We start from the raw sequence: 14,584 nt of genomic DNA, 5'->3' as shown, positions 1-14,584 counted from the left end.
AACGTAGGCCCTTGCACATCAAAATGAGGGTGATCTACCAGGTGCACCACCAACTGGCCCCTGGAAAACTTCGTTTTCAAAAATGGCTAAAGCCATTTAAAAGTACAGAATGAGAACCAAGTCATAAGTGTTTAGAAGAGCTTTATATATGCAACTGAAATGACTGAACTAATATGAAAGCCCACCGAAATACGTTTTCTGTCAACAGAATTTGTTGAAGATACAAAGGAAGAACCAGGAAATTGACAGAAATAATATTCGTGAAAAGCTACATGTTATGACTTCTCTGGGCAAAGGACCTCACGAATGTGTCCTGGACACTCACATCTCCAGAGTTCTGGTCCACTAGGGAAAGATAGAAACAGGCTGGGGGTATGGATAGACCTGCCAACGGCCATTCTCAGCAGAGAAGCAGCTACAGAAGCCAGAACTTCTACCTTCTGCTCCCCATAAACAACCTTGATCCATACTCCCAGCGGGGGAGAAGTGATAGGATGAAGATAAGAGGACTCTGCACTCCAGCTCCATCAGCACCCAGAGAGAGAGAAGGAAAAGGAGAGGGACATATGGAGGCAGCTACAATGTTATGAGTGGCTTAGAGGGAAGAGAGGAGTGAATCAGGAAAAGAAGGGGCAACTGTGTTTAAATGTGGACAGATAGTTGTAGAGAAGATGGTTGGCCCATGTCTACAACTTTAGGGGAACTGTGGTGGATTGCAGTGGGGAGACTGAAGATTCAGAACTCTGGTGGTGGAAACGGTGTGGATTCAAACTCCTGTCAACATGTAATTCTGTAATATAAAAAAATAAAATAAAATAAAGCTACATGTTAAAGAAGGTTGCCTGTAAAGTTAAGACCAAGAACGTGTTTCTTTCTTTTTTTAATATTTTATTTATTAATGAGAAAGATAGGAGGAGCGAGAAAGAATCAGACATCACTCTGGCATATGTGCTGCTGGGGATTGAACTCAGAACCTCATGGTTGACAGTCTAATGCTTTATCCACTGTACCACCTCCCAGACCACACAAGAACATGTTTCTGATGTACCTCAGTACATAATGTATTCTAGTTTTTATTTAAAAATAAAAAGAGATGAAGTAGAATGAGATAGATGAAGAGCTTTTTTTTTTTTTGAGCCATCAACAAGGGAACATACTGGAAAAAAAATTCTAAAAATAAATTCTTCAGCTTATAAAAATCTGTCCTATGGAAAAAATATATAATATATATAAATTAGGGGCACATGCAGTTGAGTGCACACACTACAATGTACAAGGACCCAGGTTCAAGCCACCAGTCCTCACCTACAAGGGGGAAGTTTCACAAGTAGAGAAACAGGACTGCAAGGGTCTTTCGATCTCTCTCCCTCTCTATCTCCACTCCCACCTCGGTTTCTCTCTCTCCTATCAAATAAAAAATAAAATAAAATCATAGCATTTTTTTACATTTAAATTAGGGGGCCTGGCAGCGGTGTACCCAGTTAAGCACACATTTTACTAAGTGCAAGGATCGATCCCCCACTCCCCACCTTCAGGGGGAATACTTCACAAGTGGTGAAGCAGGTCTACAGGTATCTATCTTTCTCTCTCTCCCTCACTCACTCCTCTCAATTTCTCTCTGTCTTATCCAACAAAATGGAGAAAAAATGGCCACCAAGAGTAGTGAATTTGTAGCGCAGGCACCAAGCCCCAGTAATAACCCTGAAAGCAAAAAAAAAAAATTTAATTTAAATTAAATCACAGATTAAATACTTACTTTAACGTGAATTAACAAAGAAAACATTCTAGGATGAGGTTACTAAAGTGCATCATAAAAACTTCATTCAATTCATTGCTTGCAAGCATGTTCCTATAGCAAAAGAAACTGCAGAAATGAAAAAGTGCTGCTGCAGGATGTCATTAATGTGATTGATTTTATTAAAAGCTCACATTAAAAATACCCCTCACTCCCCCAACACTTCCTCTCCACTATTCCAGCCTTTAGGTCCATGATTGTTCAACAATTTGCTTGGCTTTGTATGTTAACTCTCTTTTCAGCCACCAGGTCCCAGATGCCAGCATGATGCCAACCAGACTTCCCTGAACTGAAGACCCCATCAGTGTGTCCTGGAGCCCTGCTTCCCCAGAGACCCACCCTACCAGGGAAAGAGAGAGGCAGGCTGGGAGTATGAATCCACCAGTCAACGCCCATGTTCAGCGGGGACGTAATTACAGAAGCCAGACCTTCCACCTTCTGCAACCCACAATGACCTTGGGTCCATGCTCCCAGAGGGATAGAGAATGGGAAAGCTATCGGGGGAGGGGATGGGATATGGAGAGTGGGTGGTGGGAACTGTGTGGAGTTGTACCCCTCCTATCCTACAGTTTTGTTAATGTCTCCTTTCTTAAATAAATAAAAAAAATATATGCTCAAATCTTTAAAACATTTTGCAGTGATGCAAGGAATGACCAGAGAAAGTTTGTATGGGGCAGGGGGTAGATAGCATAATGGTTATATAAAGAGACTCTCATGCCTGAGGCTCCCAGATTCAATTCCCCTGCAACACCATAAACCAGAACTGATAAGTGCACTGGTAAAATAAGTAAATAAAGTAAGTAAGTTTGTACAGAGGTTTATATCAGTGAAGCTGGGATATTGTTTCTATGTTCCTTATAATTCCTTAAAATCTATATAGCTTAAGGGTGTTTCACAGCTTCATCTGAATGATAAAGGAATGTTCCGAAGTCATTGACCTTTTCTGGGATAACAAGTGACTCTTCCTCAGTTACTTGGCACACATTTTAAAATAGTAAACACAACATGTTCCTTAACAATTGCTTTGAAAGTAACTTGTTAAAAGAGAGACAGAAAGAAAAGATTGAAATAGAACACTTTGAAAAGACTTGCTGATAATGTTTCTATCATTGTATTTTTTTTCCCTAGGTGAAAAAAAATTGTGTTACTACTCAGCTATTAAAAATAGTGATTACACTGTTTTCAGCTCATCTTGCATGGAGCTTGAAGAAATCATGTTGAGTGAAATAAAGAAAAGAAAAAGAAATATTAAAATAAATCAAGCTATTTCAAAATGCACTGCAACACTGTATCACATGGGGTCAAGATTTTCAACATTATAGAATCTAACCACAACATGTTCCAACCTCTGGTAGATGAGACCTGCTGTCAACAAAATCTAATAGAAATTGTTTTTAAAACCACTGCTTATTTCCCGTTCTCATTCTTTAGATTTCTGTTTTGATATGTTGTATGCTATATGTAAAATATCCACAACGTACGACATACCCTTATGTAAATGGTTGTATTATTACTAGGAAGGTAGTCAAGTAGACCCAATTAAAACAACTTCGAGGGAGTCGGGCGGTAGTGCAGTGGGTTAAGCACACGTGGCGCAAAGTGCAAGGACCAGTATAAGGATCCTGGTTCGAGCCCCCGGGCTCCCCACCTGCCTGGGAGTCACTTCACAAGTGGTGAAGCAAGTCTGCAGGTGTCCATCTTTCTCTCCCCCTCTCTGTCTTCCCCTCCTTTCTCCATTTCTCTCTGTCCTAACAATGATGACATCAATAACTACAACAATTAAAACAAACAAAGGCAACAAAAGGGAAAATAAATAAATATAAAAAAATAAAACATCTTGGAAACCAGTGGCCTAAAGGAAGAAACAGACGTGTGGGCACAATTTGCAGCCTTAAGTAGCCAAGCTTATGGGAGCAGGAGGTGGAGGCCATGTGGGGAACACAGACTGAACTCTGAATAGAAAATTGAGTTAAGTATCCCATCCCAGAAAACTGAGTCTGAGCAGAGCTTTGCAGATTGGGCACAATTTATTCATCTTCTCCAAGCCTCAGTTTAAAGTAGGAGGAGGGGAGGATACTGTGAACCAAGTCGATCAAAGAAGCACTTAATTGTCCACGCAAAAACAAGACTTCTTCAGTGTCATGGCTATTTTGATGACAGTGGGGTATTTTTAAACAGTGACGTAAAAGGTGGTTTAGAAAAATCCCTCTGGCAGCTCTCTAAAGCATGAACCTGAGAAACCCAGAACAGAGAGATGGCTAAAGGTTGGCACAGTTATCTAAGAGACAAGTCGTAAGGACAAGAGCGGGAGCAGCAGGCACGCAGAGCAGGCGATAGAGTAAAAGCAACGAGGTGGTTCCAGGTTAGGCCTAGTTACCATCTAAATGTGTCAACGTGCAGGTTCTGTGCCCTTTTAACAGCTTGCCTTTTGTAGAGCTTGAACAGCATGGTAAAAATCTTTTTAAAAATTAACAAACAGGGAGTCGGGCTGTAGCGCAGCGGGTTAAGCGCAGGTGGCGCAAAGCACAAGGACCGGCATAAGGATCCCGGTTCGGATCCCGGTTCGGATCCCGGTTCGGATCCCGGTTCGAACCCGGCTCCCCACCTGCAGGGGAGTCGCTTCACAGGCGGTGAAGCAGGTCTGCAGGTGTCTGTCTTTCTCTCCTCCTCTCTGTCTTCCCCTCCTCTCTCCATTTCTCTCTGTCCTATCCAACAACGACAACAACAATAATAACTACAACAATGAAACAACAAGGGCAACAAAAGGGAATAAATAAATAAAATAAATATTTATAAAAAAAAAGAAGTAAGTTTAAAAAAAATTAACAAACAATAAAACGGGGGATTTGGGCGGTAGCCCAGTGGGTTAAGCACACATGGTGCAAAGCGCAAGGACCCGTGTAAGGATCCCGAGCCCCAGGGGACCCCCACCTGCAGGGGAGTCACTTCACAGGCGGTGAAGCAGGTCTGCAGGTATCCATCTTTCTCTCCCCCTCTCTGTCTTCCCCTCCTCTCTCCATTTCTCTCTGTCTTATCCAACAACGATGACATCAACAACAACTACATCAATAACAACAATAATAACTACAACAATAAAACAAGAGCAACAAAAGGGAATAAATAAATAAATAATTTTTTACTTATTAAAAAAAAAAACAGAGCTGGGTGGTGGTGCACATGTTACAACGCACAAGGACCCAGGTTCAAGTCCCCAGTTCCCAGCTGCAAAGGGAAAGCTTCACGAGTGGTGAAGCAGTGCTGCAGGTGTCTCTCGATCTCCCTTCCTCTCTATCTGCCACTTCCCTCTAGATTTCTGGCTGTCTCTATCCAGTAAATAAATAAAGATAATAATAAAAACAATTTTAAAAAAAGAAATATTTAAAAAAATGTTATGGAGGCCGGGCGGCGGTGCATCGGGTTAAGTGCACACAGTACGAAGAGCAAGGACCAGTGTAAGGATCCTGGTTGGAGCCCCTGGCTCCCCTGCTGTGGAGGGAGGTCACTTCACAGGCGGTGAAGCAGGTCTGCAGGTATCTATCTTTCTCTCCCCCTCTCTGTCTTCCCCTCCTCTCTCCATTTCTTTCTGTCTTATCCAGCAACAATGACATCAATAACAACAATAATAACAAAAATAACAACAAAAATGGGGGGGTGAACTCCAGGAGCAGTGGATTCGCAGGACAGGCACCAAGCCCCAGAAATAATCCTGGAGGCAAAAAGAAAAGAAAAAGAGAAAAAAAAGAAAAGAAAAAGAACTATTCATTAAACAATCAAATGATACTCTTTCATTTACAACACCCAAATGGAATATCTACCACATTTGAAAAACAAGTTTAACTAAAATGCACGAGATTTACATGCGAATTAAGGAAAGCGACGAGATTATTCTAACATAAAACTTTATACACCATCTCCAAAGATCTACCGCATGTTAAAGGTTTCACAAAGACTTTGAAGACATAGTTTGTTGAGAATCTGGCCATTTCTGCTTTTTTTAAAAAAACAATAACAAAACTATGGTAGATAACTCAGATGATAAAGTGCCTAAGGTAATTCAATACTAGAAATATGTTCTTCTGAAGTGGGTGGATCAAACAATAAAATATCCCCCAGAGAGAAAATACAATTCAATTTTCTTAGATGAGGGTTTTAACTTCACAGAATTGGTTTCTATTCAGAATCATTTAATGAAAGTGTTGTAGGAATTGTCCATTTACAAATAACCTCCCAGCATATGGTTTCGTTATGAATCTGCTAGAATGAGTATAGTCAACAACTTGGAATGCAAATATTTTTTAAGTTTATTAACAAGTAAGTTGAGTTTCTTTCCAGCCTTCCCTCCCGTTGCACATGGACCTGGAGGATACATAACTCGTGATGTTTTCTCACAGCTCCACATAAGAAGTTGTTGTTTGCAGGCAGGGATTCAGTATTGAAATAGAGGACTGAAGTAAATGTGAAGGAGGTCCAGGATTTGATCCTCAGCACCAAGCATGCCAGAGTGATGCTCTGGTCCTCTCTTTCTCTCCTCCTCTCTCATAAAATAAAAAATTAAATTAAATTAAAAAGACGAATCTTTCCTTAAAAGAAGTTTGTTGACAGTGAAAAAAAATAAAGAATAAATTATTTGTTATAAATGTCTTTAAGGCACCAGGTGGTGGCGTACCTGGTTAAGCACTCACAGTACTACAAGCAAGGACTGGGGTTCCCTCCTGCAGGTGAAGACCAGGGACTTGAACCAGCCTCCTTGTGCACTGTAACATATGTACTCTACTGGGTACACCACAGACCAGCTTCTTTAATTTATATTCTTTTTTTCTACTTTTTTATCTTTATTTATTTATTAGATAGAGACAGCCAGAAATTGAGAGGGAAGGGGGTGACACAAAGGGAGAGAGACAGAGAGAGACATCTGCAGCCCTGCTTCACCATTCACAAAGCTTTCCCCTTGCAGATGGGGACCAGGGGCTCAAACCCGGGTCCTTGAACACTGTAGCATATGTGCTCATCCAGGTGCACCACCACCCAGCCCCCTTAATTTATATTCTTAAGCACACTTATCTTTATATTTTTATTTATTTATTATTGGATAGAAACAGAGAGAAATTGAAAGAGGAGGTAGAGATAGGAAGAAAGCCAGAGAGATACCTGCAATGCTGCTTTACCACCTACAAAGCTTTCCCCCTGCAGGTGGGGACCAGGGGCTTGAACCCAGGTCCTTGTGCACTGTGATGTGTGCGCTGAACCAGGTACACCACTACCTGACCCCAGAACACTTATTAATTACCAGAGGAAGGTTAAATTACTTTGAGAATGAACCTGTCTTCCAAAAATGACCACCATGAAAAATATGTATCGTGCAGTTAGATAGATTGGGTATGTTACAGTTACATTACATACTGACTTTTGGGCTTTGTATTATTACTCTCTTTAAAAGTAACAATGGCCTAATAATCACTCATAATGCTTCTAACTTTAGAGTTCTGTAATCTGAAGGTGATGCTCAAGAGACATTTTCCTAAACTAGTCAGAAGTATGCACCTGCTTAACATCCAAAAGGCCCCCATCTCCTTAAAGCATTGACTTGCAGTCAAGAAAAGATGTCTTATTAAAGACATCTTATTAAAGACATCTTTTCTTATTAAAGAAAATGATGTCTTATTAAACCCAGAGCCAGATTTCCATTCATTCTACCTAGAAACAGTAACTTTAACATGATCGTCAACAGCAACCAAGCGATCTACCGACGCTTTCAGGACTACCGTGCTTCAAATGCATGTGATCGAGAATGTCAACCTACATAAATAAATACATTTATAAATGATTTTTGAGGGCTGACAACAGATTCAACTATGAACAGAAACATCTATTCTTCCAATGAACTACTTTTGTGATAATATTTTAGTCAGATTCTGAGACTTCCTGGTGACTTTCCATCATTAAAACAGCCAAATTCTGGGAGTCTGTGGTCCGTTTGCAGTTTTAGGGCTTGACAAGAAAAGGTTGTGGTTGCCACTGGTCAGTTCCATCGGGAACACAGCAGCATCGTGTGGGCCTCTACAAGGTCTTATAGAGACCCAATGTGGATCAACAGTGGTAGGGACAGTTCCATTCTCTGAAAAGAGGTTGGGTCAACATACTCTGCCACTCGAGGAAGACGGGTCCTGCCATGAGTGCAGCTTAGACTGTTCCCTAGCTATGATTACAGAAGGCACGCTCAGACCTACAGGGATGCTGAGGGTACACAGGTTCCTGTGCTGAATATGGGCCCCAGATCAAATCAATGGGGTTTCCAGTTCATGGAATTTGTATACTTTTCCCATATTTTGGAGCTCCTCTCTTCCCTGGTCCAGCTTTCTAGTCCTATTTCCAACTCTGACATCATCTTCCCAGACAATACTCTTAGCCCACCTGTACATCAGCTGTCGGGCTCAGGCAAAAACTGGTAAAGTCATGGGCCCCATGGAATATACCTAAAATAAACTTCCTCACTTCTTCCAAAATAGAGACCCCAAATCTCATCTGCTCTATTCTCACCTTTAGGTTCCTGATTATTAAACAATTCATTTTGCTTCATATCTTGTGTTTTTTTTAATTTTCATATTTATTTCTTTTTATAACATGGCACTTCACTCATGCATAATTCCACTGCTTCTAGGTCAATTGTAAAATCATTTTAATTTAAACAGTGAGAGAGAGATTCCACATCACCATGCCATCATGTACAGAACTTCCCTGGTGTTGTGTTTCCATTTAGTGTGGGATGCTTTATATCTTAATGCTTTCTCAGCCACCAAGTTGCAGATGTTACCATAATGCCAACCTGACTTTCCTGGGCAGACAATATCGCAGATGTAACCTGGAACCCCACTTCTCCAAAGCCCTATCCCACTAGGGAAAGATAGATAGTCTGGGAGTATGGATCGACCTGCCAACTCCCATGTCCAGTGGAAAAGTAATTACAGAAGCCATGCCCTCCACCTACTGTACTCAATAATGATCCTGGGTCCATACTCCCAGAGGGATAAAGAATAGGAAAATGGAGGGGATGAGATGTGGAACTATGGTGGTGTCTACTCCACAACTTGACTTGTCTCCTTCTAACTCCTCTCAAGTTGAAGTTAGAAAAGAAAAGACTAATATAGTCATGGGCCATTTGGAATATAACTAAAATAGTCCTACTAACTATCTACAAAACGGAGACTGCCAACACTTCATCTGAACTATTTCCAATTATTAAATCACTAATAAAAATGTTAACTAAAGTAAAATAAGCAAAATAATTTAAAACAAAAAAGATGTATTTGAAATATGTTTCTGTTTATTTAAAATCTTCATTTTTATTAATAATTTAATTGATTTACAAACTTATGAGAAAATAGGAGTATAACTTTATTTAAATTTTTTAATTTCCTTATTGGGGGATTAATGGTTCACAGTCAATAGTAAAATAAAATACAATAGTTTGTACATGTGTAACATTTCTCAGTTTTCCACATAACAATTCAAACCCCACTGTATCCTCCTCTGTCTTCCAGGATCTGAACACTCCCTCCCACCCACACCCCCACCCCAGAGTCTTTTACTTTGGTGTCAAAATTTTAAAGAAATGACATACACTGGGGACATCCATTAAAGTTGCCCTTGTCTCATAAAGTGGAGCAAAAGTAATTGATTGTCTCCATCTTAACCAATAGTTACTTGAAACATTGAATTGAAATTCAATAGAAAAAATAAACAGCATAGTGCTCTATACATTTTGGAGAACGTTTACATGTCTAAACATGAAGACATAAAAAGGATAAACATTTTTGGCAGCTCTCTTCACTATTTTCAAATTGTATATTATTTCTGAATTGTTCAAAAAGATTTGTTTGCAAAACAAAATTTCTCCCCACTTCCTTAGAGGAGGATTTTCCACAGTGATTTGCCAAGAGTGTATCCAAAGACATAGCCATGTAAGTACATGTTCCATAAAAAGAGATTTTTTTATATATATAAAATAAGTGCGAGTGTACTTTTTATAGGAATATTTGCACATACAATGGGGTTCTGTGTTATAATTATTTCTGAATAAAATCGCTTCTGTGGCTGATGCCTTGGAAATATAATTTGCAGAGTATTTTCCCCTGACTATTAGCAATGTTTGCTCCACAAATAAATGTATTGAGAAGATAAATTATAACATCTATAAACATTTAAACACCGGTGTAGTGTTACTGAATACTTGGACCTTTTCAAAAGTCGATTTATTCTTGATAAGAAAACTGAACTGTATGACAAAAAAAAAGTTTTGATTATTATTTGTGTCTGTGATTTTGAAATGCTGGGGTTGTCCTAGAATCTAATTGTGCAGCCAAATACTAAAAATGTTTGAACATCTCTCAAAAGAGATCGAACATATGACTAGAAGGATGTTTTTTGAGAACTGTAAAGCTGTACTATTTCTGATCATTTTTAGTAAAATTAGATTAGTTTTTTCTTTTCCTATCTCAGCCTGTTGTGTTCTTATTCTATACAGAATGATGGGGAAAAGATCTAAACATTAGTTATTTTACAAACCAAAAACGTGTTATCTATAGGACTTATTTGTAGCACTGACACTTTAAAGGACATAATTCACTATATGAAGGTTCCTTTCTTTGGCGTAGTTTTTCCAACTCCCAAATTAATTCTTTGCCAGAACCCTAAAAATTTATCATTAGTCTTTAGAAAATGAGAAAAGTCTATGGCCAAAAATCATTTATTTCATATTGAACTCAACAACAGACCATCTCAGTTGACTAAATGCTTTAAATAAGGGGGGGGAGGGAGAAGAAGAAGGAGGAGGAGGAGAAAAAGAAGGGAGGAAGGGAGGGAGGGAGGGAAGGAAGGAGGGGGAAAGAAAGAAAGAAAGAAAGAAAGAAAGAAAGAAAGAAAGAAAGAAAAAGAAAGAAAGAAAGGAGGAAGGAAAGAAATAAAGAAGTGATCCTATAAGGAAAAAAGATTTTGGGGAAAGAGTGGGACTTAATAGTTGGCACTCCACTCCCATAGCCCAAGGTTCAGTGAGTCTTGGCAACGGAGATTACATCTGCAAAGAAATGCCCACAGATCACCCTTCACTGATAATTTGCTTCAGTTCTTCAAAGAATCACCATGGTGATTGCACTTTGAAATAAACAAATAGAGAACTCAGAAGTAATCCAATACCCACTCTTCTTAAAACTGAGGCATGAAAGGGCCACCAGGTAGGAACAGCTTCTAGCCACTTCTGTCCCCCATATTCTTACCGGAAGGCAAGTGATTCTAAAACTCCAGTAACATGGAACGTCACCCATGGTATAGCATCTAATTCTCCTCTCCTCTCCCACTCTACTTAAAATATTTGTCTCCCTTCCCTTCTACACACACATATACACCAGATTAAAGAAGAAAGGTGAGAGATTTTGTCCTGGCTCGACTAGAAATTAGACCAGTGATGGAATTAGAATCCAAATCTTAGTAGCTTAAGATAGCAAACAGCTGTTATGGATCCAAAACAAATCTGCTTGATGAATTCTATATATGCTAAACAAGGTACCAATATTTTTCTCTGATGTGTCCTGGAAAAACAATGAAACTCTACTTCTGGCTTTTTTTTTTATCATTGTGTCAGTTTGCAACCAACCACCAAAGCAAGTTACTTTATTTCTTTGGACTCTTTCCCTCCCCTCTAAAATTAACAAAGTGAACTGGATATCTCCGAGAAACTTTCAAGTTCTAAAAATTCTCCTTTTCATCTCCTATTTTCTTGATGTTAGACATTTTCACTAGGTGGCAGGATTTCACCATCATACCCTAAAAGGGTTTTCTGATGAAAGTCTACAAGCAGAAAATTTCAAAGAAACTCCTTCCTTCACAGTGAACATGGAAAAAGAATAAAAAGTCAAAGGAAAAAAGAAAAACTACAAAGGGTCTGGGGAGATAGAATAATGGTCATGCAAAAGACTTTTTCACCTGAGGCTCTAAGATCCCAGATTCAATCCCCAGCACCACCATAACCTAGAGTTGATCATTGCTCAGGTCTCTTTGCATGTATCTTTCTTTCTGCGTGTCTCTCTCTTATTATTAAAAATTAAATAAGTAAAATATTTATAAAAAGCAAGAAAAAACTACAAAGGCCAGTGATCTGAATATCTCATAATGATCTGGACCATTTTTTAAGTATAAAGTAAGAAAATAATTAAAAGTGTTTTTGCATATATTATAATCTAGTATTAATATTAGATGCCAATACTTACTCTCAAGCATTTTTAAATTTTCTATTAGCTGAGTTCCAATTAAAAAATATCAGACCTCCTCAAGCAAACTAGCAGCATGTTAAGAAACAAGCAATCTATTGCTTGTGAAAATGTCTAAAACAATTTAGCTATGAGATGTGTATTTCAAAGTTACTCCTAACCTACTCAAAATATATATATAGTAATATCGCTGAGCTTTATTTTAGCTCTTAACCAGATGAGCACACATGACAGAATAAGGCACCTTTGCATTCACCAAGCCCTATCAGGTAAATTTTACCACAACTTCATCATACTTCAAAAGCCTTCTCAGGAACACTATATAACGGAATGTCACTACAGACACGTTGTAAGAGTTCCCCCCCCCCCAAAAAAAAAAAGCTGTGTACTTGGTGGCGGGGAGGAAGAAAGAAGGAGACATGAAATAGTAATTCAACTGTATATTCCAAAGTGGCCTAAAAGAATCATCTTTTCTGGCTCAGAGAACATGATTAACCAGAATTTCTTCAGCTACTGCTGAATTACACACACGTTCTTTGCACTTTTTCAAATGTTCCTTAAAAGGGGGGGGGTACTTTTTTGTAAAATCCTCATCCCAGAAAAATTCAATACCAGTACCAAAAAAACAAATACTGTCTAGACTTCTGAATCAGGTTGTTTTCACTCCTACCTGCCCGGCCTGGCCCCGCACAGGGAAGAGGTTCCTACCTTGGCGACTTGTAAAGGTTGCTTCTGCTCCTTCCCACCTTGCAATCTGAACCCCCAGGGAGCCCCTCCGGTCATGGAAATGCAGATAAAATCTCCGGTGCCCATTTTGCTCCTCTTATTTGGCTTGCATGAAAGGACTTGCAAAGGCAAGTTGGCTGGCTTCGGGCTCCTGCTGAGGAAGGCGACACCGGGGGACCGGGACGCACTGAGCAAGGGCTGCAGCCGCTGTCGCCTGGGAGAATGGGCACCCCTAATGGGCTCTTTCACCCAGAGCCCTGGACCTCTAGCACCGAGGACACAGCCCACTCTGACGTCACGCTTCTTCGCTCAACCCACCTTCAGGGACTTGAAAGAACCTCCCACAAGAGGAGAAGGTCCCCATTTGGGGCAAGGTGGGGGGTGGAGGATTGGTGGGGCGTGGTGAACAACGGACAGTATTGGACCACTGACTCCCTTCCAGTCCCAGCACATAAAGCAAAATATGATTTAGAGAAAAAAAAAAAGCTTGAATAATTCTATAAATAGTAGAGGACATGTGGAGGTTTTTAATCTCCTGGTGACGAGTGGCATCCTCAAACCTAAACTCTGAGACTCCAACTACTAGAGGCTGTCAAATGAATGTTTTGGAGTATTACCACACCGATGATTGAAACAGGTGAAAGGGAGTTGAAATGGGTTAAAATTACAGTTTTTCTAAGCATTTTCTGTCTGCAGCCTACAGATCGGATCACTTGGGGAAGGAAAAATAAAAGAAACCAAAACAGTGTTTTGGTTTTTTTTTTCTTTGAACTCTCCAACTCTGTAGACATATGCATACGTGTATGGGGGGGGGGGGGCTGGGAAGAGAGGGAGATAGAGAAGGAGAGGGGGAGGGGAAGAGGGAGAGATACTGGAGAGATAAAGGAGAAGAAGGAACAGAAGGGAGGGAGGGAGGAAGGGAGGGAGGGAGGAAGGAAGGAAAGAAGGAAGGAAGGAGGGAGGGAAGGAAGGAGGGAGGGAAGGAAGGAAGGAAGGAAAGAGAGAGGAAGGAAAGGGGTAGGGAAGGAAGGAAGGAAGAGGGAGGGAAGGAAGGAAGGAAGGAAAGAAGGAGGGAAGGAAAGGGGGTAGGGAAGGAAGGAAGGAAGGAAGGGACTCTCCCCCCCCCCCCAAATGACAGTTTTATAAACTCCACTTCTTGGAATGGAGTATGGTTTGGAATGTTTTCACATTTAAAGAAGTGTTGCATTTTCTTCTTTCCTCTGCAGGAAGGAAGCTCTTGAAACCTGAATCCAATAACCAGTCAGCACTGCATACAATGTCATCTACAGCTTTCTTATTTTGACTCATCCTGTGTTCTGACTCTGGGGCTGGAGGTCCGATATCAAAACTGATTTTTACATGTGGTCCAAAAGAGCTGGATGTTTTCGATAGGAATGCAATTCTACTTATGGATGGTGTAGATGGAGCATTTTGTTTTCATATAACTCTCATAGTTTTCAGAGTCGACGAGTTAGTTTGGTTTGTCTGTTCGTGTATTTTTTTTTCTTTTGCAAGTTCAATTGCTATTTGAAACAAAGAGCATCAAAATGTATAAAAACAGGTTAGGTCAGACTCCTCCGTCATATGTAGAGTGAAATATTCCATCCCCTAAACGAAGTACCTGCTAATTGAAAAATGTCATTGTTATTGATGGTGTTAGGTTGCAAAAAATCTCCCGTAGCTGTAACCGCAAAAGATAACTGCTTTGAATTTTTTGCTTCTGTACTTCCTGGCTTGCTTGCTTGTGCTTAAAGACTTGGAATAGACAACAAAAGACAGTTTAACCCAAGATTTGGGGCCAAGC

The 14,584-nt window shown here is 40.0% G+C and overlaps 1 protein-coding gene across 2 annotated transcripts in view; it reads right to left on the bottom strand.

Moving 5' to 3' along the window:
- The window catches only part of SYNPO2 (synaptopodin 2), a 246,996-nt gene extending 233,943 nt beyond the window's left edge, over nucleotides 1–13,053 (bottom strand). For both annotated transcript variants that reach the window (XM_007525487.3, XM_060177092.1), the window contains exon 1: nucleotides 12,763–13,053. In XM_007525487.3, coding sequence (XP_007525549.1) covers nucleotides 12,763–12,867 — 105 coding nt within the window. In that variant the 5' untranslated portion in view covers nucleotides 12,868–13,053. The remainder of the gene's footprint in view (nucleotides 1–12,762) is intronic.
- Nucleotides 13,054–14,584: the final 1,531 nt, after the last annotated feature.

The sequence above is a fragment of the Erinaceus europaeus genome, chromosome 2, assembly GCF_950295315.1.
Source record: "Erinaceus europaeus chromosome 2, mEriEur2.1, whole genome shotgun sequence".
Taxonomy (NCBI): domain Eukaryota; kingdom Metazoa; phylum Chordata; class Mammalia; order Eulipotyphla; family Erinaceidae; genus Erinaceus; species Erinaceus europaeus.
Note: the sequence above shows the minus strand (reverse complement) of the source record. Positions and strands in the feature narration are given on the sequence as shown.